The sequence below is a fragment of the Ammodytes marinus genome (assembly GCF_949987685.1).
Source record: "Ammodytes marinus genome assembly, chromosome: 24".
Taxonomy (NCBI): domain Eukaryota; kingdom Metazoa; phylum Chordata; class Actinopteri; order Uranoscopiformes; family Ammodytidae; genus Ammodytes; species Ammodytes marinus.
The window spans coordinates 4552404-4577574 of NC_137228.1; the positions used below are offsets into that span (position 1 = coordinate 4552404).

The 25171-nt window shown below is 42.6% G+C and overlaps 1 protein-coding gene across 1 annotated transcript in view; it reads left to right on the top strand.

The window, feature by feature from the left end:
- The window catches only part of mgat5 (alpha-1,6-mannosylglycoprotein 6-beta-N-acetylglucosaminyltransferase), an 83891-nt gene that overhangs the window by 5460 nt on the left and 53260 nt on the right, over positions 1-25171 (top strand). The window contains exons 2-3 of the mRNA XM_080053181.1: positions 4916-5378; positions 13167-13334. Coding sequence (XP_079909307.1) covers positions 5138-5378; positions 13167-13334 — 409 coding nt within the window. The 5' untranslated portion in view covers positions 4916-5137. The remainder of the gene's footprint in view (positions 1-4915; positions 5379-13166; positions 13335-25171) is intronic.

Sequence of the window (25171 nt, forward strand, 5' to 3'; positions counted from 1 at the left end):
AAATAGCGATTTTATCATGATAGAACGCCGGTTTCCGTATGGGGGAAGTATTCCTTTTAGGTGTGTGCCTTTCACACATTTTAGGATAATCTTCTTGAGCTCAATTTACAGTGGGAGACAGGGGCCTTTAGCTCTTGATACATCTGGTTACTGGAGCTCCTACCAGTGTTGTGTTGAGGTGCTGGTAGGTTAGGTGAAGCAGCAGGGACCCGTTTCTCTTGAGGGCCTTATGAATAATTAAAAGGCCGAGCTTATGTTGAAGAAGTAGTCCATTAAGATGCACAGTCACACCAGTGCCTCCATGGCAGCAGCACTAGCTCACCATACTATCAGGCTCACAGTGTCAACTCACGGCCAGTCAACAGCAAAACAAAAATGGTGGACCAATGTTAGGCCCTAGTGAAGCTCAATACTTATGGAAATGCGTGTAACATGATTGTCTGTGTTTTTTTGTAATAGGGCAACTCTTGTGAAGGCTTTCTACAAGGTCTTATCAGCGAAGCTATGAGCAATGTGTATTCAAATAATGTAACCATGACAAAGTGTGTGTTTGTGTGTGTGTGTGTGTGTGTGTGTGTGTGTGTGTGTGTGTGTGTGTGTGTGTGTGTGTGTGTGTGTGTGTGTGTGTCAGTATGTGAGTGCAAGGAAGTTTTGCGTGTTCGTTTTTCTAGTTATTATTTATTATTATTTATTACAAAAATATGTATTTTTTAGGTGGTAATTACATTTTCTGACGCCACATTCAATTCTCGCATTCATTCGCAGCAACAGTTTGCGGCTGACAAATTGTTAGCGGAACACCTTTTGAATTCAGTTCTTTATTTTTAGTCTGGTGTCACCTGAGTGTGAGACGTCAAGCTCTGTGGAAGCCTATTCATATTCAAGGGAAGGGGAAAAACGGATAGTTCTTTAAAAGCCGATCCATAATTGATGGCCAAGGCTACATCTGAAAGGAGAGAGACTATTTCAACTCTCTCTGCGCTTATGCAACCAGCTCTTAGCCAGTGACATGTTGTTTCACTTCAGTAGAAACCTGGAGGAAATGCACTGGAATGAATGTGGACCTACCTACCCTGGGCCCACCTCACCTTTTATGGAGTATATTCCCCATAATAATAACTCCTCTTGAGGTCTTTTTCATTGTCAGCTTCAAGCAAAGATGCAAAGAAAATAGACAGAGCTCATCCATCTGGCTTAAGTCTTATTGGTTCAGTATATGAAAGAACCAAGGGGCTAAAGTCCTCCATTGGAAAGATATCATAAAGCCTGAGATTATTGTTTAGACAGTGATTCCATGTCATTGTTAACCTTTAATCCCCTTGCGTCTTAATGATAAACCAGTCGGGCTACATTTATGTAAACGGGGACAAAGAAAGACATGATTGCTGCCACATAAAACATGTGAGGCTGAGTCATTGGTAACACACCTGTCTGTTACTGGTGCCAATAATGTCTTTGGATCAGATCAAAAACCGAAGGCTGTTTCAGAAATATTAAAGAGTTCCTCGTAGCGCCTTTAAATTTAGATGACTAATCATTCCCCCCCACCACACTTGGGTGGGGGGGGGGGAATGATTCAATTGTTTTCTCTCTTCCCTGCCCCTGGAACCTACAAGGACTGTGTGTGGCGGCTGCTGCCTCTCCCGACAATGAAAATAGCTCTCAGCAGGTAGTTACGTTATCATCTCAAGTTGCCCAGGATCATACAGTGGGCCGATTGCGGAAAGGCTGGCTGTCAACGCGCACACACACACACACACACACACACACACACACACACACACACACACACACACACACACACACACACACACACTGTCAACGGGGGCCGCCTTTGTAGCTGCTGCTGATAGCTACGGGGCGTTCTGCCAGAGACAAATTAAGATCCTCAATAAGGTGAAACTGAGATGGAGATATGTGCTGCGCCGCTGGGGGCTAAACGGCTGCATCCTGCCACCTAGCACCCTTTTGTATCGTGATTATAGGATACAGCAGCATGCTATTGGAAAGTTTCCCGATAAAGGAGTTATGTTTCGTGATCAGTTTCTGTCTTCAAACAAGAGGGGAGGAAGGATATATTCAAGTGGTTGGGTCAATGCACTGTAGATTTTGGCCCGTGCTTCTTCTTCCCATGATGCACTGCAGCAGCCCCCCTACCTGACAAGCCCCCCCCCCCCCCCCCCAAAAAAAAAAGCCTCTTGTCTTGTCTTGTCCACAAGCAAGAAAACGAGAGCAGCCGATGTTATCAGTTTGCAAGGAGGCTAGTGTCCGCCTGCTATAGTGCCAACTGTGATTGTCTCATAAATTCACAGTGCATTGCAGAGATTTCTCTCTCTCTCCTCCCCCCTCCCCCACCCCCCCTCGCTGAAAGCCTTGTTTTGCACACATCACAAACCAAATTAGAGACGAGTTAAAGTGGAAAAAGGATGCCGGAATTAGCATTTTCTCTCATCTTTTCACGTCTGGCTGACAATCCAGTATTTATCCCCCTTGCTAGCTTTGTTCAGAATGTATATAAAGACCTCTGTGTCCACTTTGGCGGGATATATAAACACAGGCCTTTTGTCTTAAATGACTGAACAATTATGATGTGTCATAACCTGCTGTGGGTCTTCCGGCCCCTGCTTGCTGGAAAGCCGCTCGCAGCTGTCTCTGACCTATTTATGAAGCGCATGGATGGAAGGTGAAAAGAGGCCCTTTTGTGTGTGTGTGTGTGTGGGGGGGGGGGATGGGATTCTTTTGTGTTCCTTGTGGAAGGTGCGCATGATTTTCTGACAGCTTCGGTGGCGGTGCTGATGAAAAATCTCATCTTTTTTAGCTGAGCCTGGTTCTGAATACTGGCCACAGAGATATACAGTACACTGACTATAATATAAGTGAGAGTATTTATCTATTAATTTTTAGCATTATGGTGTGTGTGTGTGTGTGTGTGTCTACTGCAGCGTTTGCATCCATTGCTGGGGGCTATGTGGTCCTGACCTGGATAGAGCAGCTTTGAAAGAGCATAACAGAGAGCTATAGCTGAAAGGCAAGGCAGCGAAAAATCCCCCCCTCCCCACACTTACTTAGCCTCCTTCACATATGCAGCCACAGCGGTTGAATACAGATGAGACCACATCTAACAGTCTTTTTCTTCTCGCTTGTTTTGCGTGCTGGAAAGTTTTTTGGTTGTTGCCTAACACCTCAAGCCATATAGGACGTGCATATTTTCGCTGTGCACGTTGTCAGATAAGACTTCACTTTTTTCACAGGTCTGCAAGTGCTTCAAGGGCTGTCTTATTTTGTGCAAGACCCATTGTATGACACATTTGACTTGAGGTGTGCACTGTTGTTGCTTTGGACAACAAATGAAGTGAAATTGAGCCTGACTAGTAGTTCACCTTGTCTGTTTTCCTCTTTCACTTTTGTTTTTTACTTCAGTGGGAGACAAGTTGACCGTATAGTACAGTCCACACACACACACACACACACACACACACACACACACACACACGTCTACATAAACGATGTATAATGTAATAACAAGAAAGACCCTTATGTATTATTCTGTTTGTGTTCTGGCTTGACAGTGAGGAATATAAATTCTGGGCTATCCAAATGTTTATATTTTGAGGGGAACTATAAACCCTCTCTCTCTCTCGCATAAATCCAGAACAGCCCCATCAATCACTACGATCTGCAATGACTCTGCTTGACAAGGCTGCATTGGTGAGCCTCTCTCAGACTATAGCTTTCAAACTTCCAAATAAATATCTTGTCTTTTAGCCAAGTATATTTGCTTTCAGTCTGTATTGATTTCTCGCCAGACATGATGTACACAACACCAGTCTCTTTACTCCTTTTGGAAGAGAAGATTTTAGTCAGACGTGATGGCCTAGGCTTGGATAACATGTTGTATTTTACCAAAATCAAAAAATCCATTCATTATTGACCAAACAAGGACTCCCCTGCATCACTCGACTGTATGCATCCATTCGACCTCTCTCCCCAATGCAGTCGAATGAAACACAGTTTGGTTTGGTGTGTCACTGTCAACATCCCGCGTGCATACCGTAGGAGCTTCCACACACACACGCACACACACACACACACACACACACACACACACACACACACACACACACACACACACACACACACACACACACACACACACACACACACACACACACACACACACACACACACACACACACACACACACACACACACACACACACAGCCACCTCCTGTCGGTGTACAGTGTGCCTTCTGTAGCTACAAACCGGCCACTGGCTATAATATGCTTAAAGCAACAGGGCCACTGCTTCTGCCCATCCAAGGCTAGACCCTCATTTTCTCCAAACCTATTCAAATGAACTTGGGTGATGATGCCTTGCTATGCCTGCCTGCACTGTTCGTCAGCATCTGTAATGTTGCACGGTCGGTCGTGCTTTATTAACTGTTTGGCCCCTTTTGGTAAATCTGTAGCTATACAGTGCAGAGTCCAAACTCAGTTCAAACCTCAGTGAAGCATTATATAGCAGGCTAGCAGCACATGAGGCCTCTGCTGTGCTTTTGCTTGAATTGAATACTGTGGGATACTAATCATACTGCTGTTTTTTTTATATGCATTATGTCATCTTTTGGGGTTTTTCGGACAGTTGGTTGGATAAAATGAGACAGTTATGACCGTTATTTTTGAGCTTAGTATTCAATCACCATTTCACTATTGTTTGTGTTCTTTCAGTTTATCCCAGTTACTCTGATTTATGGCTAACAACTCTGATGACTCACTGTCCAATTTGCATGTGGAATTTGGGATGGGCAAAGGAAACTCCCTTATTATCTTGTATTTAGCGGACCAACTCTAACCGACCACTCATTTCTCTTTCCTGTCTGTCTGTCTGTCTGTCTGTCTGTTCTGTGGATGCAGGATGCGACCGGCCCACTGAGATGTTACTGAGCGACGAGGATGGGTCAGAGAAGGAGAAGGACACCCACTGAACCAACCATGCCACGCCTTCCCTCCTGATTCTCCCCCTTTCCCCTGACCTCTTCACCTCCTCTTGCCCCTCCCCTCCCCTCCCACGGTCCAATCAAAATCACAGCCACTGCTACCCCCCCCCCCCCCCCTCCACCCCCTTGTCCTGTTAAAATGGCGACCCCCTTCTTGTGGAAGCTGTCATCCCAAAAGCTGGGCTTCTTCCTGGTCAGCTTTGGCTTCATCTGGGGCATGATGCTGCTACACTTCACCATCCAGCAGCGCGCCAGCCACGAGAACAGTGCCGTGCTCAGGCAGCAGATACTGGACCTCAGCAAGCGCTACATCAAAGCCCTGGCCGAGGAGAACCAGAGTGTCATGGACGGGCCTTACGTGGGCACCATGACGGCTTACGGTGAGTAGCATGTAGGGGTGTAAACGGTACCAAAAAAAGTCACAGTTTGGTACGTATCTAAGTTAAGAGGAACATTTTTTTTAAATTGCGTGCAGCATTAACTACAATTGCAGCTTATTAGGTATTTTTCAGTACAAGAAAAATAAAATACTGCTGCAAACAAGGTCCAAGGTCTCCAATAAATAAAATATACTTCTCAAATAAAAGTGCAAGTTCCTCAACGCAATCAAACAAGCCTGTACATTTGGCATATTTACACACACACTCTAAAATCTGGGAACTGTATTCATATACATTCATACAAGAAACCAGTCTTCTCCTTCCATGTTAAGTGACTGATTCTGTTTCTTCATATGGGTTTCTCTAGCCACACCAAGGTCTATCACTTTTTTCCTCAGCTGTGTTGTAAGTGTTACCTGTAGGTGGGAAAGCCCAATAGTTTGCCTGACGGTACAGAATAGTAAACGAAAAGCCCGGCATACTGTATCTGGAAAGAGCCAGAGGCTAGTGAATGTGACGTGATGTGTATATTCTTTCCCAGTTGTCTTGACATAGAAGAAAAAGCAGGGATTAGCCTGCTATTAGCAAAGCAAACTTAACGTATTAATTGACAATGCAATTGCATGTGCTATAACTACTGTCAATTTCAAAAGATAAAGTGTAAATAAAACAACAACAGAGGAACCCTTAAACCCAGCTATCTTTTTACATCTTCTTCAAATCATGTCTAATGGTTCCACTTGTCTTCCTCAATGAGGAGGCACATTGCACACACAGTTGCAATCGTGGGCATATAATACTGTAATAGCCCCGGTCTTGAAGAGCCATCGATAAGTTATTCATGCAATTAATAGACCTGTATGGCTCGATGGGAGGCTTCATTAGGAACCTGAGATTGGAATTGATTGTTCTCTAATGCTCGGAGAAACAACAGGATACAGTAAAGCCCTGTGAGATTAAAATCAGCTCCCGGAGAACGCGAGGAACAAAGGGCGGTACTGGCTTGGCTTTGCTTTATTATCTTGTAGGAGCGTTAAACTGTATTTCTTTTCGAGGTACATGTATGCAAACACATGGAAAATGCCAACCACACTATGTAAAGTACCACCCCTTAACCGAATAACTGCGAGCAGGATGTACCTTTTTAATTTTTTCTCGATATTGACAATAAGATGTCTATACACATCACATAGGCTGTGTTAGAAACGGCCTACTAACGTCCTCCCTCCGACATACTCAACATGTAGTATACACTACATACTGTCTACTTAATGATCGAATGTGTAGGCGAGGTTCGTCTGACCGTTTACACCGATGCATTCAGGAGCAATGAAGAATTCAAAAAAAAAATCTTCCGTGTCGTTTGAAAAGACGCAATGCATTGTGGGGTGGTCGAGCAGGAAAAGTAACCTAAACAAACTTGCATACACAACCGAAGCATACTCAAATTGACGTCAAAATGAGTACGAGTTGGACGTTAGTAGGGCTTTTTCCGAACACAGCCATATACTACACAGGAGCTCAATGTGATCCATAGACATTCCCTGTACCATGATCCTATGGTGTTTCCAGGGAGCAGTGTCCTGTCCGCTCTGTTTCTCTGATATGACGGATTGATTTTTTTCTGGGAGCTGCTGCAGTGTAACAGTCCCCTGACCTGTGTCCCCCCCCCGTATCGCATCACCCCCCCCTTTGATTAGATCGGAAAGGCAGCCGGATACTCTCTGAACTTCCTAGCTTCACTCACTTTTGCTCCATGATTGGCCCCGATATCGTTCATAATGAGTTTTTAAAGGAAATTGGGATTTCCTCCATAAATTACCCATAATGCCGGAGCACATTTAAATTTAATATTGCGACTCCTGGAAGAAGGGCCATTTTGGAGCAACGTTGGAACATTGCTTCATTAGTTGGGGTGCATTTTCTACCTCCCTGTTATAAAGACACAATTTGCTAAGTGCTAAATAAAGCATGTCTTAAGCTTAATTCACACAGTATCTTCAAATATGGCATTTCCTTACCACTTTCCCCCCTAGTTTTTCCTATTTAAGCTTCTTTCTCACCCTTATGAGAGCTTTATAGAATACGAACGTCTCAGAAACATGGAAATATGTCAAACTTATGAACCATATTTGCGTCCACTTATTTCAAAATGCGACTTACTAATAAGTCTTCTACATTATCAAGATTGTACATCATTCTTATTAAACCAAAACTGGCCCAATTGTACCCAAATCATCTTGCAATCTCATATTGTCCTCAATTTAAGAAATATTGGGACAAGGGTTTGGACCTGATTGGAATTATACTCAGGGTCTTGTCAATTTGTTCTAATCCCAGAGCTGATGTGAATGATGATCGCAGTGCGTCACGATCCAATCAGTAGAATGGAGAAAAAAATGTATCCGATTAAATGACAATTACTTTTATGGATTTTTTCACTGAATATTACATTTGGTTGCAAAGACGCAAGACAATCTTCTATGGCTGAGTTAAGCCACTCAGTGTTTCTTTGTTGACGTGGGAGTGAGGTGAACAAAAGGACTGTCAATTACGTCGAGAACTTTTAGTCCTTGAAGCATTTAAACAAATTATTTATTGGAATTACTTTGCGGGACTTTTTAAAATTTGTTCTTCTTTCAGACATTGTTATGTATGTTGCGTCTCTACTTTCCCAATGCGGCTGTGTTTTAATTGATTGCACACCTCCTATTCTCTCTCTCTCTCTATCTCTCTCTCTCTCTCTCTCTCTCTCTCTCTCTCTCTCTCTCTCTCTCTCTATCTATCTCTCTCTCTCTGTGTTAGAGCCTTTTTTCCACATGACTGCATTTTTCGATCAGGTCTAACTGTGCCTGGGTCCCCTCTGTCTGACGATAGGCTGTCTCCTTAAAAAATGAAATTTATTCAGGCTGGGTTCAGATCAAGTTCAACATTTTGGACCTCTGCTGTAGTGTGCCCACTTATAAAACCCTGTCCTATATTTCATAGCTTTGATATCACGTTGACATTTTTTCTTTTCTTTTCATCCACACCTTGTGCTTTATTGGTAACTAGCCATTCATGACTTATTTAACTTGCAAAGCGGACCTCTTAAGGGGGGGGGGGGTTAGATATGAATATGTATATCAGTCTGACAGTGTTCCAGGTGGGAAGGGGGTTGCTTTGAGTCTGCCACATTTGCACCCAAAAAAAATCCAAGGGGCGGTCATACATACTACGTTTTTTCTTCCACACTTAAGTCAAACGAGGATAAGATATTTTTCCGTTGCATCCCTCCCTGAAAACTGAGCCGTGCCATCCGGGCATGACAAGTCACATGACACCTTACCTGTGTTTCTTGCTCTCTATTGTGGCTGGGTCACTCTCCGACCCAAAAACAAAATTGAATTCACAAGAATCCAGCAAGGGACTGGGTGTGATGGTGTGTACGCTTATTTCCCTGGTCTGATAATCTCTCTGTCCTCTCTTGGATGTAAGGCCATTGTCTTCATCTATCTGTACTCTGTTATATTAACACTGGTCAGATAGGGGAGGCCAGTGCCAGACTGGGTTGACTCACTCACTGCCTTTAACGGATGACAATAAACAATAGGAGATCTGTGATAAACGCCTTGGGTTTCATGTAATCACTTTCTCTACAATGCTCACACAGGGCTTAATGAAAAATCCCAAGTCACTAGCGTCCAGATCTATTCTCTATTCTCTTATCTTAACACAACACTATTATTAAAATCAAAAGGTGTAGTTAGGTTTTGTGTACCAGCGCTCCAGGATTTGTCCGTGCCCGCCCGGTTGTCACCTCGCACAGAGAAATATTGAGACAGACAGAAATGTGTCCCTAGGTGTACCATTACTCATCTGGTATCCTGGCAGCAGTGTTAGTGTTAGTGTTAGTGTACAGAGAAAAGGAGAAATTGGAGGCGTTGTTCACACACAGGGCCACGGTTGCTTTTTCTAACACAACGGCTAACCAAGGGCTCAATATCCAGTCTGCACCCTCTTATTGTAAATACGTGGAAAATTGAGTCGTGAGCGAGAAATACAATTTGCAGCTTATGAACCCAGCAGAAGTTTACACATCTTTGTCTTTGCTTCTGTCATTAAAGCGTGTTGACATTAGATAAGCTCAGAGCTAAGGGAATATTAAAACATCCTGGCTAGGGTTGGGTATCGGTTGGGTTTTTTCTGATACCGGTTACTACCCGGTACTTTTGAAACGGTTCCGGTGCTTAACCGGTACTTTTACCGGTACTTTAAAGCCTCAAATTGCCCACACTTTGTCAAAAAATAATGCCCTTTTATATCCAGTGCCAAATTTAACACAATTAACTTTAACAATATAATTACGAGTAACTTACAGATAAACTATTTTAAAATGTAAATAAAATAAAATTCACACAATTTACATACTATCTAATACAACAATACTGTTTCAAACAATATAATAATGGAGATTACTATGGAGACTACCAGGTAATCTAATCTCCATTTTAAAACTTTAGCTAAAAGTAATCATTTTGATAAGAAAGAGTCCTTATGACCTGAACAATACAACACCTTAAAAATTAAAATAGATACACATATAAAACACCCATATGAAATTAAATGCAGTATTGGATTTACAGTAAGGAAATAAGTACACCCAATGAGAACCACAGACTGAAAACAGTCAAGGAAGAGCGTTAGCCTTTTGGAATATTAACAGTGCTCATTTGCATTTAACTTGAAACAAAATTCAACTGACATAAAAAATACAAAGAAGTCTTCTGTAAAGATAAGACCACAACTATTAACATTGTCAAATTAACCATTTTTGTGCAGAAAAAATGTCATGTTTGCCTTTTCAGGATGGATACGAGATCTTTAAAGTACATGCTGTTATAATGTGCAGCGCTGTTTATTATTAATATAACGGCCCGTCATCAGACACATGTAGCCTACCGGATGGTTTTATAAATCGATCGCTCCATAACGTTATCCAAGTCAGAGCTTTTTGTATGGGCAGAGATCGTTATTTTAAGTGTGTCTTTATGAAGTGTCTTGTTAAACGTTTCCATATCACCGGGCCGCCGTGTTCCGCTGTGTGTTTTTTGGGTTTGTCTCCACCGCCGTGGGTAAAGGCAGCACTAGAACAGCTGACGGGAGGAAGCGTGCAGGCGGCCGCTGCCTCATCGTCAGCCTACACGTGCCTAATACATGCGTGACAATACTGCTAGATCGCGTGTCATTTGCAAAAAGAAATGCATTGCATTGACGTTCAACAATAGTCTGACATAAAGAGCGATCAGTCTGTGAAACTGCGAACGTGAGCGAGTGTTGAGCACTCGTGCGCGCGCTCCTCGAGACGGTCGGGCTCGTTCTCGTCACTCACAGCCCGGTGAGAAATGCTCCTTGCGGTGTTCACAGAACAGCATCCGCGAGCGGACATGCTTCATCGATCATGACATAAAGAGCGATCAGTCTGTCAAAATACAAACGTGACTACAGCAGGGGGCGGCACCCATGGACATATAAAGAAAGGCGGCACCCATGGACGGCGGCACCGAAATGAGGCACCGAAACTTTCATTCTTATTCGGTCTGGTTACTACCGCTTACGTCGGCACCGGTGCCATACTGGTACCGGGTTTCGGTGCCCAACCCTAATCCTGGCCAATCTCTCTGGTGTACGTTCAGCCTGAAGTCAGTGGGCACGGGACCTATGTGCCAGAGAGGGGGGGTTTTAACTCTAGGCTCCGCACACACACACACACACACACACACACACACACACACACACACACACACCCTGTTTCTTTCTAATTATGTTCAGCCCAATAGCTTGGCAAGCCCCTCTCCTCCAAAGCTTTCCGTTTGGTTTCTTCCCGGATTCCAAATCAGAAGCGTTTTTTTTCCCCCTCACATGGATGAGACCGGTGAGCCTGTGCCAGGCCCTCGTTGCGCCCCCTTGCCAATCTCTCTGACGTGATGAAAACTGGCGTGTCAAATGCATCACGGCGAGGGAAAAATGTGGCGCTCGTATGTGATAGACAAGCTGCAATTAACGTCAAGCCATTTTGATTCGGTTCTGTGGACACAGATCATATTAAACGATGAGTGTGATGATAGACAAATAGCATAATATTTGTCATTGCACTGTACTGTATGTTCCACTCAAAGCAGCTTCGTGCAACTTAACATTTCTCTGCAAATGTCATTGCAATGGCTGGCTGCAGGCTACAGTTTCAGACAAATACAGCAAATAAATTCCTTAACATTTCCAATGCATGCCCTATCCGTCTCATTACATGCCCCTTCAACCATTCACCATGTCCTATGCTAATAAATGCTCCCGGAAAATAAGACGCACAACAGAAATGCCCCCCACCCCGCCTGTATTAAACCGCAAGGTCACTCGCAAAGACTCTTCGGCTCCACTTTTACATTTAAAGGAGCTGTAAGCTGAATGCTTCTTTTAGCTAACTTCCTGTCAGTTACTGCAGTTAGCAGTCCCCTCGCTCGTCCCTACGTCACCACATTAATGCATTGCGGTCTTCAAGCAGCAAATTATCTAGCATCATCTCAGATCCATAAGTGTGATAAAACCGGATAAAACATGATAACAACCATCAAATCAGACATTGGGAAGGATTTTTACCTGCTCCGCCATTGTAGGCGCATACACATTCACCCATCTGTTGCTCTGGCGTGCACTGGCAGTGAGACCATGGAGTGTATATAGTATATATGAGTGAGACGAGTGACGGTTAGTAGCATTCTCTCTCCTGATTGGATAAAAAATCGGGATACTACAACATTTTAATTGGGCTATTACTGCAAATCAGAATGACTTTGAGACCTGTGATATGACGTCCGCACTCTGTTGAAGTGATTGCTGTAGGAATATGGAGTGATATAACACATATATTAACACAAATAAACCGCTCACTTCACCTTTAAATCAGCTTCTAGCTGACTGCCTGAAATTCAAATGCTAGCTTTAAGTGAGCTTCGAAGAGTTACCGGTCGGACACATTGCACACACTGTATGTTTTCTTTTTATCAATGTTGATAGATAGAACATACTGTATGAACCAATATCCTTTTATTTATTTTATTTTATATATATTTTTTCTTATTATGATTTTCCAGGTCCATACATGATAGTCAAGGACTTTGGAACAGCTTACCACACCATATTCGCTCATCTGAGTCTCTGGAAACCTTCAAGTCCACTCTTAAAACTCACCTTTTTTCACAGGCTTTTACATTTTAATGAATTGTTTTGTGTCATTGCTGTAAGTGCTTTTTAATGTGTGCTGTTGTATTTTAATTTATGTATTTTGAATGAAAACCTTTATTTATACAAACTCGAAAGGCATTGAGGTTCCCCTCATTTACAACGCCGACGAGCGCACAACAAACACAACAACAACAACAACAACAATAACAACAGAGTGACATAGAATAAAACAGAGAAACACATGTAAAGCACTTTGGTGAATTTAGGTTCTTATAAGGTGCTATATAAATAAAAGTGACCTTGACCTTGAATGATAGTACATATCATACTTCTCATTAAGCCATCTGTCAATGTACATTAACAACCCACAGAAGACTATCACATGCTCAGTAAGCAATACAAAAGAGTTAGCAGAAAACAAAACGGACACATACATCCATTTTACACAAATGATGTTCACATTGGCGTGGATGAACCAATATCTGCATTTTGTAGACGTCTGTTGTGTGTTGTTGTGGATAGTTAAAAAAAAAATACTAATAATCTTATTGGCGTTCTTGCTGTCAGACTTGAAGAAGACCCTGGCTGTGCTGCTGGATAACATCATGCTGAGGCTGGGCAAGCTGGAGACCAAGGTGGAGAACATCTACAACGGCACGGGGGGCAACCTGACCAACGGCACCACCACCACCCTGCTGCCCAGCGCCACCAACCCTGAGAAAGTCAACGTGGCAGGTAACGCTTTTTTGCTTGGAAATAGCCTGAGTGGTGGAGTGTTGTGGTTAAGGGGCCCGGAAAGCTTTCGAGGATTTGTCTTGGTTTGGACACATTTTCCAATTAAAGCAGAAATCTTTCCCTAAAAGGAACAAAAGTGCCCTCTCTCTCTCTCTCTCTTTCTCTCTCTCTCTCTCTCTCTTTCTCTTTCTCTCTCTCTCTCTCTCTCACTCTTTTCCGATAGAATAAACTTGTTATTCAGGGTATGAAGCTGCCTGGCTTAGTCAACACGCACTAGCTCAGAGCAATTAAAGAAATGAGGGGGGAAAAAAAAGGATTAAATGACCCTAGTTTCATTAAAACAAAAGAAAATCATTGTGAAATACAACATTCGCCAAGGCATGCAACCAAGCCCAGTGCACACCAGGCACTTTATGCGAGCAGACCGCATCCCCTTGGACATAATTCAAATAAGGCCTCCGTTCAGGATTTTCTTTTTTTCTAGCCTAGTCTCTTCAGGCAGTGTGCACAAGTGCCCACTGTGTATACACACTCTGTCCCAAGGAGCCAGTGTATGTGTACAAGAGCTGGTTTTCTCTGTCTGTTCTCAGTCCATTGTGGACACTAGAGTCCAGACACTTATCTCACAGTCCATTGTCGGGGTTGGGACTCTTCTTCTTGGCTTGTGCTCCTGCTGTTATGTAGCGATAGTACCTGGACCTGTGACACGTGTCGATGAAGCCGCGGTGCCCTTTAAGAGAGGACATTTGGATGGTGACAAAGCAAAGACCCCATCTCTCTTGGCAACAAGCTTAAAGAGGCCCCAAACCACTTTAGAGTCTCCATCCGAGCATGTCTCCTGTCTTGGAGCGGGGTGGCAGGGGCCGATGCTGCTGCTATCGCCAGCTACACAACCACCGCTCCTCTGCCCTGACTGGAAGGCAATTACACAGATAAGGATCTGGACAGTGAGGGGAACACGCCTGGCTTTCAGAGCGGCTGCTATCAAGATGGAGCAGCAGCAGCCATGGGACTGCACTGTTTCCACCTCCGCTTGTATACATTTCCCCGCGCCAAGATCTTTGTGGCATGTTCGGGGCCAAAAAGCTTTCTTGTTTCTCAAAGTTTATTCCTGGCTTTTGTTCTGTCCATCTTGGAGAAAACTTTTTTTTTTTGTCATATTCCATTTCTTTTTATTCTTTTGTTACTAACTAAACTAAGTGTTTTTATGTGATTAAATGTCAGTGGAATACTTGTTGTACATGGGGAAAATAGCTCAGAATACTTTATTAATCCCAAAGCCAGGTGACATTCATTTTTACAGTCTGTCCCTTCAATGTGATTGAAATAAATACATACATAAAACCAACAACACCATCAACATGCCAGTGACATCAAGTATATATAGATCAACTGGGTTGTGTTTAATAGCCTGATTAGCCAAAGGAATGAAGCCATTTTGCATAAAGTTTTGGCACATTATGGTCGTATTGACCTATTATCTGCTCAGACAGGGGACATAAGGTTGATCGTTAATCTCCTTTCTGAAATACTACATTGCACTTATGGGTTGGGGCTGTAAAACAAAAAACTGAATGGAATGCTGTCCAAAGCCTTTAGTATATTATAATCATACATATTCAAACATGTTATATATCCTATGGCTTCTTTGTAGCCCACAGCTTACATCGACTCCTTCAACATTTCATCAGAAAACTCCACAACAAAAAGCCTTGAGTTTCACGCAGAGCCTTCGTGTCATCGACGTAACACCAACTATAAGTCTAACTTTCCCTCCACTGCTCTGTGCTGTAACAGCTGTGTACACAATTGTGGAACACCGCTCCTGTCTCCTGAATGGTCAGGCTCAGGCAAAAAAAAAAACGTGACCCTGCTCTAATCTCTTATATTTTTATCGCAATAAAAATGGCCACCACTCTTTGTTGTGTGTGCTGCAATCTTAAACTCTGGAATAGCTCCTTGTGTCCTTGTGTGTTGTTGCATTCAGCCAAGGACAACAGGCCCAGACAGGAGCCCCCGTATATGGGATCAAAACAAGTCGATTCCTGGGCCTTGGTTGCTGCTTAGCATGAGGTGCATGGGACCGGGGGCCAGCAGTCGGCTGTGACGCCACGTCTCGCTGATGTGGCCGATCAACCTACTCAGCAGTGTTTCATCCGGGGTGTGGAAATGTCATCTCCTCCTACACACAAACTCACACACTTGCTCGCAGACAGCCATGCGTGGCGACAGATGTAATGAATGGTCTGGTAGTGATTTTCAGCCATCACACACAAACACACACACACACAGGCCCCCCCCCCCCCCCCCCCGCCACCACTCACCCTCGCTTCTCCATTTTCTGTCTCCCTCTATGATATATTTCGCCTTAAAGCTATCCATGACCCTTTTTTAACGTCTCTTTCAGGCACGGTTAGCTACCTCTACCGTAAACACAGACCGCTGCATTCACAGCTCAGGGCGTCTCCAACTGCTCTCTCTCTCTCTCTCTCTCTCTCTCTCTCTCTCTCTCTCTCTCTCTCTCTCTCTCACTCTCTCTCTCTCTCTCTCTCTCTCTCGCTATCGATCCGCCCGCGTCTCTGTTTGCCTTTCACAGTGAAAGATGAGATCCAAGCTCTCAATGTCGACAATCTAAGAAGGACAAGGACAAAGGGGGTTCTGCCGGAGATTGCCAGTAACCTTGTTACCTCGTGGTTTCATTGCCCCAAAGCAAAAGGCTTGATTTCCATCGTAAACACCTACCATAGTGATATCCCTACTACAGCATCTGACTTGACTCAACTTCAAAGTGTTATATACACAAGAAATATTTTCCTGCCGAACCTGAAAAACGTAATCTACGTGCATTGGCCACAGAATAAACATCTTGTGGTAAAGTACTCCACAAACACACACACGCACGCACACAAACACACACACTCGGTGCTAATAAGTTGCTGAGAAATGCTGTCGGCTCCCACACACACACTTTTAAAAGACTTGCATGCATCCTGACACTCAGCCCCCCTATATGCCCCAATGCAGCAATAATAAAAAAAACTACAACGTGGGGTTTGATTTCATGGAAAATGTACAGCACAGTTAAAAATGTAGCCTGTATTCTGAAAGACCAGACCTGAGTTTCTGATGAGTGACAAAAACCTAATATGCATACCTGCCTATTTAGACCCCTGAGCCTCACCAGAACTGTCCCCCCCTCTCAGAGCTACACTCACAGACAGGCTCCCACTCTCTCCAGTATGTTTGCGATTGCATATTTTTTGTTGTTTTTGCGCGGGCTGCCTTGATTTCCAACTGACCAAAAAAATGCTTTTTTTTTTTTTTTTTTTTTTAAGTGCTAGCAAGCGCGATGTGTGCTTGTGTATGGTCATATCCGCGCGAAAGGCCGCGATTTGCAGTAAATAAATGTCCACATGTGTCTCCAAGTGTCTCTGTAGGCTATTTAAAAAGAAATCAAGCAAGTAGACTAATAATAACATTAATGAATTATTGGTTGTCGCATCACAGAAGGCCTATTGGCCTATAATAATAATAAAAAAAACACCACCTTAACTATGTTTACAGTTTAAAAATGTTTTGAATGAAATGCAAACCTCTGTGAATCATTTGCTCTTGTTTCTCTGTCCTGAGATTCACACAGACTGAGCAGTCTTGTTTAAATGTTACAAATTGAGCTAATAAACTGAACTTTGATTTTTTGTGCTGCAGAAGTTATCTCTATAAATAAACATTAGCAGGTTTTCAATAGTATTTCAATTTAGGGGGGGGCGCGAAAAAATTTCTGTCCCCCATGCCAGAAAATAATTGAGAACCACTGCATCACGGGAAGAGAAAAAAGCAAGTCATATACACTGGTGTGATGCTGTGACTGTTTCCTGTGTTGTGCTATTGCAGGTCCCCAGAATTCCCCTTACCATATGGAGTGCATCAGAAGGTCATATAGCCGTGTTGTAAACAATCTGCAAGACAGTTTTTTTTTTTGCACACAGGTCGCTTTTAGCAACTGATGGTGCTCTCCATCTTTTACATGTTAATGCTTAAAACGAATGGATCCCGACAGTGCTTAAAGTGACATTTAGAAGACATACCCTCCAAAAATTTCTGCACACAACACATTTTAAATGTAACTAAAATATCGCTAAACTGCGAATACACGCTATTTAGTTTTTGAAAATCTAAAAAATGTAGTTCACGTAATTACTCTTTATAATTATTATTTTTCCACACTTAGTGAAACCCAAACTGTACAATAAAATGTTTTGATATTAATAGCTACAATACATCTGCTAGTAGGCAACCATTTACTGTCCTTTTTACGGGACCTTTTTAAAAATGATAACATCAACACAGACATTGTCTGCTGCAAGGAGGAAAAGCCTGCTGAAAGAGCCCTTATTGAATTAAACAAAAGTGCCTCTGACAATGCCATATGTCAAAGTTTTGAAAGGCTTTAAAACTCCAGAGGTTTGTGTGTCTGTGTCTCTGTCTGTCTGTCTGTCTGTCTGTGGCTGTGTGTCTGCTGCCCAAATCTCGCTGTCTTTTATAAAAGGTAGTGATTTTTAAAGATGATTAACATTGGTACTGCAGTGGGATGGGAGAAACATCTGGGGCTCACACAGCATTGGCTGGAACACGTGCACCCTGCTTTCTCACCGACTCCTGCCTTTTGTCTCGCTCTCAACTAATTGGTTTCTTCCCTCCTTTCGAGTATAAGGAGCTATGGTAAAAAAAACAAAAAAAAACAGCATGTGAATCTAAAAGAAAGGGAGTAAGAATTTCTACTCCCCATGCACACTTTCTCATTGTACTTTGCTGCTTTTTGCTGCTGCTCTCCATCTCCCTCTGCATCCTCTCTCTCTCTCTCTCTCTCTCTCTGCGTGCCTATTGTTGTTGCTGGTTAAAGCCTTAGCCCCCCCCCCCCCCTCCTCCGGCCCCTTAAGGAACTTAATCTGCATCGCTTCCTCTCCTACCAAATATCAGCCATCATCTCCCCCTCCAGGCTTTTTATTTTTCGCAAACACACACATGATGATGCGTATAATAATAATAATAATAAACCCAAATAGTTCCACAGGGCTTTTTAGCCTCACATTAGATTCACCGGCCGCAGACGCAGGCAAAATTTAACTTTTAAGAGTAAAATGCAGTGTCTGACAAGCGTATCATCTCACAGAACTGTTTGGTAGGATGCATTCTCACTTCACAAGGAGCTACAGACTGAAAATGTAGCTATTCTCTTTTTCTGTATTATGCAGCTGTGTGGTTCTCAGGTTGTTTCGCTATTGACAAACACACGGAAAAAATTTCAATTTCCAATTCCACCCTCTGAGTTACACAAGAGCAGTTACACTCATTTGCCTTTATTTCAACGAGTCCATGTCAGTCAGGTGAGCGAAACATTTTCCATTCAAACATATATCTGTTTTTAGGTCAAGGACACTGTTGACAATTCTCGGTTCCATTTAAAGCCTCCCCCCTGTCATCACAACAACACCTTCTCTGGCCACACAACACTCACAGCCTGAACTTTTCATCCTTTTTGTCCAAATAAACAGTGGAGCATTAGTCATTGCTCTGAAATGGTGATGAGAGCTAACAAAGTCTTTCTGGACTCAGCTGCCTGCTTGCCTGCCTGCCTGCTTGCCTACCATCCCTGCCTGCATTCCTGCGTGTCCTTGCAGTGCTCTTGGTGCAAAAAATAAATAAATTAAAAAATCTCAAATCCTTGGATATTTCCGGGAGAGAGAACAGTGGGCCGATCAGATTGCCCGAGCACAAAAGAGGTATTGATTACAGCCAGACGTTTTTTTTTTCGCTCTTTGCAGCAAGGGGAAAAAGGAGACTGCTTTGGGATGGAATAGAGGGGTAACATGGGGGATTTTTGAATTTTTTTTTGCCAACAAGACTGTGGAACACTTATGTGGAACCAGAGGCTGTGTGTGAGACGTGTGTTTCACTCAGCTCAAAACACGTGCCCCCCCCATCTCCCCCCATCCCCCCCCCCACACACACCCTCTCGCACTGTGAAGCCCCTCCTCTGGTTCGCCTTACCCCCCTCTGCTGTGTGCCGTGAGCTGCAAGGCCATAGGAGAGCGCTTTGCAGTAGTGGGTTTAGTTTTTAGTGTAAGGTTTGTATACAGTCAAACACACTCTTATGTGGTATAAAAGAGAAACGATTGAGCCAAAATGGTGCCGTTTATTGTATGGTGATTGGCATGTGCTTAAGCATGTGACCAATAGAAGGATGTCATTTGATCTCCTTTTCATCTCAGGTAAGATTTCATACCATTTTTTTCTCGTCTTCATAGGCTCTTTTCATCTACCTCCTTACTCCCCTGCAGATAAGGTGATAAAAGTATAAATTAAAAAAAAAATCCAACCAAAACACATCAGAAACATCTGTTCCCCTGTGGTCTGTATGGTAAAGTGAGTGAACAAACCAACTATCTACGGAATCATAGACATCATCAAAGAGAGAAAGATGAATCGGAGGAGTAATCCATTGATAGCTGTCGGAAACAAAACGCTGCAAACAGGAACGGGCTAATGGCTGTTTCAGTATACTTTATATACTTAGTAGATCACGCTCTTATTCCAACAGCATAACACTTATGTTAGAACTCAACGACAGGATAATTGTAAAGAAAATAAGGTTGCCTTTATAATATATTGGGAGGGGGGGGGGGAACAATCTATTCACTGTTAATTAGCACAGACCATTACAAAGGCGGCATTTGGTTCAGATGCACTTTATCAGGTTTCTTCAGTGCTGACTGTCTGTCTTTTCCCCTTTTCGCTTTGGCAAGGAAGGAACACACTTTTACTATGTAACATAAAAAGCAGCAATATCACTGTGGAAAAAAACGGCTGGATGCGTTTTATGCCAGCGATTGTGTGTATTTTGCCTTGCTCTTAACATTCAGATAGTAACGCTTTATTCTCTACTTTCTCATTCTGTGTTTTTGATACTCTATGGTTGAGAGGATGCCGATCATTATTTCAGACTGGTTTAACTCATGAAGTGCCGAAGAGCTTCACAGATAAGCACGCAAACAATAAAAACACCCACACACTAACTCACACCTCTGCTTCTTCTTGCAAAGCCCTTCTTAAATGAGTGTTTCTAAGCTGTTGTAGACAAGGAAAGCTGCACTTTCACCCTTAAAATGTCCACAGTATTTTTTATATCCAAGCTTTCAACTCCACTGAATTACCATAGTGACTGTTTTCACATCATTTAGTGTTCAGTGCTGGGGTGTCGTTGTTTGGCAAAACTGTATTGTCGAGACCTCACGAAAAAAACGTCTCTTTTATGCTAATGGTTTCAGGCAGTGTCACACTTACTCGGTTCCCACAACCCAAATTGTTTCATTGGAGCTGGGCCGTGGCACGTCTCGTGTTGTTTTTAGGAAAGGCCCTCTTAGTTTAATGTGCCTGACAATGAAAACCATAAATGCGTTAAGAGAGAGATGCGAGAAGTACACACAAGAAAAAATGGAAGACATAAACCAGATGTCCTCCAATCCAATTCTGGAGTTTGTATCGGTGGTCAGATTACCTCATGGACTTGGACAAACACGCACATGGAGAGAGGGAAAAAATAACCATGTGTGCAACTGCAAAGTAACACTTATTGTTCAGAGATGATGCTATTTGGGGCCTATCGGATGGCCACAGCACTGTGTGCTAGGAACTGGCTAATGGTGATCTCAGTCCTGTGAGAGGCTCTTTGGACATCTTACGCAACTTTGAATGATCTCATTTGTTCTCCTCTGCCTCTGGTTCTTTCTACATTTCGAATCACTTCTCAGTGCGCCTTTCAGCTCATTTTTACGTTTGGTTTACCTCACGTCACGGTGGTGTCTTGTTTTAATCTGTTGCAAATTAACCTCCTCGTTCTCTTGATTTGATATGAGAGTCGAAGCACTTTGTGAGCTGCTGTTGTTGTTAGAAAGTTATTTGAAGGAGTGGATTGGGTTTCTCTGCCCTTTTTGGTTTTGTTCCTGTTTGCTCCTGCATAGGTGTGGTTGGGTATTTGACTTGTCACACCTCATTTCAGTCTATTTGGTGTCAAACCATTAAATATGTTGATTGATGCCAACCTTACCGTCAGTAATTGCTTGGCATTCGGGTGTGTTTCTCTATGAATGTCTTAATTAATCTTATTGCAGAGTAGCTAGTGATAGAACAGGTTGCTTTGTCTCAACCAAATGTAAATGGGTGTGTGACTGACTAACCCTGGGAAATAAATGGTTTGGCTAGATCGTGGATATTATTCTTCCCTTGTTGCGTGGGAGGAATCGTCTCCCTTTGAAACAGCAGCACCTTCGCTGTGTTTTGATTATGAAGAGAGCTAAATTTAGCCGCTCCTTGGCAGCGGGCCTCTTCTGCTTGATTAAAGCTGTGAGAAAATTTGCCTGGTGGCTTTGGCGCTGGCTGGCCCGACCAACCCGACGATGACAGGGTGAATGACAGTGTGAATGTATGGCGGACTGGACTGGATGAACAGGAGGAGATAACAGCAACTGACTCTGTGCTCATGTGGGCTCTTGCATGCTGCACAAAACACATACTTTAGAGCAGCACTTTCAACAAACCATCTCAGTGGGATTAACAAAAAAACAGAAGACACAGAGGCAATCTAAATAAAGCATGACAAGAAGAGCGAGATTAGATTATCTGTGCGTGACTTTGACTGTTAAAGCTTTAGATGCAGGGCCCATGCTGCTGTATGTTTCTCTATTTGCATGAGAGTAAAGTCTGTGCTCCACTTCTTGGATGTTTGCCTGGTGTCCCAATCAAGCTGTTTTGGCTTTGTTCCAGCAGAGCACTCATATATGCTGTACAATCTTAAACATACAATTTCCTAAACGTTAATCAGATAGGTATCTGACAAGTTCAAATAAAAGCTGTAGCCTTATCAAATCCGGCCTGTCCTTGTGTTTCCGACGCTACTTGACCAAGTGCTACAAAATCTGGATGTACAGAGAGCACGCAAATCTGGAAACAGACAATTCAACCTACTTACAGAATGAACTGGAATTTGGGTGACCTGTCGCCGCTAGATGCTGTTTGTCATATTTAACTGGTAAAAGTGACGGTCTGCTGCCTGGTAGTTTGGTACACTGATCTGTGTAAAGAAATAAGACAGAGTTCAGTAATCCTGTCTTTACTACAGAGGTCATTAAAGAAAGGAACGGATTATGAGCGGCTTTATTTTAGCCAATACTGATCTTTTAGGGGGTTTAGCTTGGGACTACTCCAGAACCTTTAATCCTCTCCGTTAGTTGCTCAACTCCCGCCGCCCTCTGCGACAAAAAAAAAGAAGTCTTTATTGTTTTCTGTCTTGTGACCGGCGGACTCCTTCAAGCAGTGGCTCAATGGCCTCTCACCTTCTTCCCTATTTCAACCACATACCATGAAAATCACAGTAATCACGTGATTTGCTACTTAAAAATAACAGAAAAATAACACTTTCCCTGTTGCTTGTGTTAATAAATTGGTCATCACAGGCAATAATTGCTAGTTCCGACTCCTAAAAAATAAATAAAAAAATTATACCTCTAAACTTAGCTATCAGGGGCCGGTTTCCCAAAGCCTTCGTAGAGCCTTCTTAACGCTACGTCATTCGTAACCCCTACGTAGAGTTCCTACTTAACATTTCGCCTGTTTCCCGAAACGTTCTTTGCTACGAATCTCTTTCGTACGTCCTACGTTGGTAAGGTTGGTCTGGAGCGCCCGCAGAGCCTTCTTAGCTCTACCGTAGGGATGTTTCAGCTCTCATTTGTGTCATTTAACTAATAAATCTGACTGTATTTCATATCAAACGGACACAGCGATGACTGTATTAAATAACAAACTGTTAAAAACGATAACTGTATATAGCGTACATTTCACATTTAAAGTAAGCTATATATTTTAGCAGAATGCCATTCACTCTGATTCACAAAGTGTTCAAACTATAAGTAGCCTACATAGTCATCTAACTGACTTGACAATCAGCATTAACTGATTGGATGCGATGTCCGTCAATATGAAAATAGGCTACTTTATACGTGATACACTACAGCCTACAGTCGGATCGTTTTTATCAGTTTGATATTTAATACAGTCATCGCTGTGTCCCTTTGATATGAAATACAGTCAGATGTATAAGTTTAATGACAAGTGAAGTCCCTGCGATCGCTGTGGCATCGCCAGAGATAGGCTTGGCTACTACAGACCCCCACATTTCCTTCCGTAAGCACCATGCGTAAAACGGACACGAGTGACATCCCTGTTGCGCATGGAACTGCCACAAGTCATTCATGAAGAAAATAATTGCTGGAAACAATCTTAATCTCCTCCGCTGTTTCTATATTTTTCTATAGCCTAGGCTACCTTTTTTAAATCAGTAGGCCTATAGGCTATGGTAATACGTTCGACCAAGGTTAACACTAGAACCATCGCACTGTGTTCCACACACTGCGGAGCTGTCAGCTGAGCCGGCTCAACTGACAGCTCCGCAGTGTGCGTCGGATTCTCCGCCTCAAAACATGTAAACGTGTGAAAAAATTAATGAATAATCAATTAAAGCTTACCTTAAAATAAGTGTGCCATGTTACTGTTTATTGTATTTAGGATTTTAGCTCATTTGGACGCTGTTTGGGCCGTCTGTTTTTATTGATAAAGGCCATTGGCGATATTCTACTTTCAGTTTCCTTACTGACCCACCACGAAACGTGATTATTGCTCTTAAAGATACTTAGATTATAAAGCAAGAGGTGTTAAATAAATGTTTCGGCTTAGAAGGATTTCTAGTAATCTTTTATTCGCAAAGACTTGTCATGCAGCTTCGCATGAAATAAGCAGGAAATGGAAAATCGAACTCTGAGCAATCGATTTCAGCAGTGTACGTACGACGTATGGAGTGTTTCTCCTAAGAGACCGTTCGGGAACCACGACTACAGAGGTAAACAACTTTGGTAAGTCATAACGTAGGAGTCTTCGTAGCTCGCTAAGAGATGACGTTATCGGGAAACCGGCCCCAGATCTGCTGGTAATGCACATTAATAGAAAACAAGTTCAAATATACTTGACTAAAATAACTATAACTTCATCTCTAGCAAGAAAGCCAGTCTATTTAACTGCAGCTCAAATTATTGACAACATTACCGTTTTTTTTTGGTATAGAATGATATTATCAAGGATGATCACTCATCATTCATAATGATTATGATGCCAAGTAGCTTTGTCTTTGTTATGTTGCTATGTATTCAAAAGTTTGGTTGGCTTATGTCACTGAATCTAGTTGTTGAGCTGACCCTTAAACCTGCAGTGTGTAGAATTTTGGGTTTTATTTCCTAGCAGATTTTGTAGAAAGTAATTATAATATCCATAAGTACATTTAATTTAGTGAACATTTTTTTTTAATTATTTTATTTTTCCTTAGAAAGGGTCTCATATACGTCCATATTTCTGCATATTTTGGACCAAGGCCTAGTGCCGCCATCTTGAAAGTGTCATAGTTGGAATGTCATCAGCTTCTGTTATTATTCGAAAGGGTTGGGGTTACCCAGGGAGTGTTGCATTCTAGAACTTTGTAGAACTTTCTTGATGATGTCATATTACACACTGCACCTTTAAGGCAATGAGATATTGATAAGATGTGCCATTGTTAGCTGTCAGTCGATACTTAGCTTGAACGCACAGGGCTGGAATTTTTCCAAGTTTCGCACAGATAACTCTCATTGTTTATTGACAGTGTCACAGCCCGGCTCAAGGGAATGACAATGAGGAAACCACACAAGAGATTAAGTTTAACCAAATAATAATTTTTTTAAACAAAGTAAGCTACT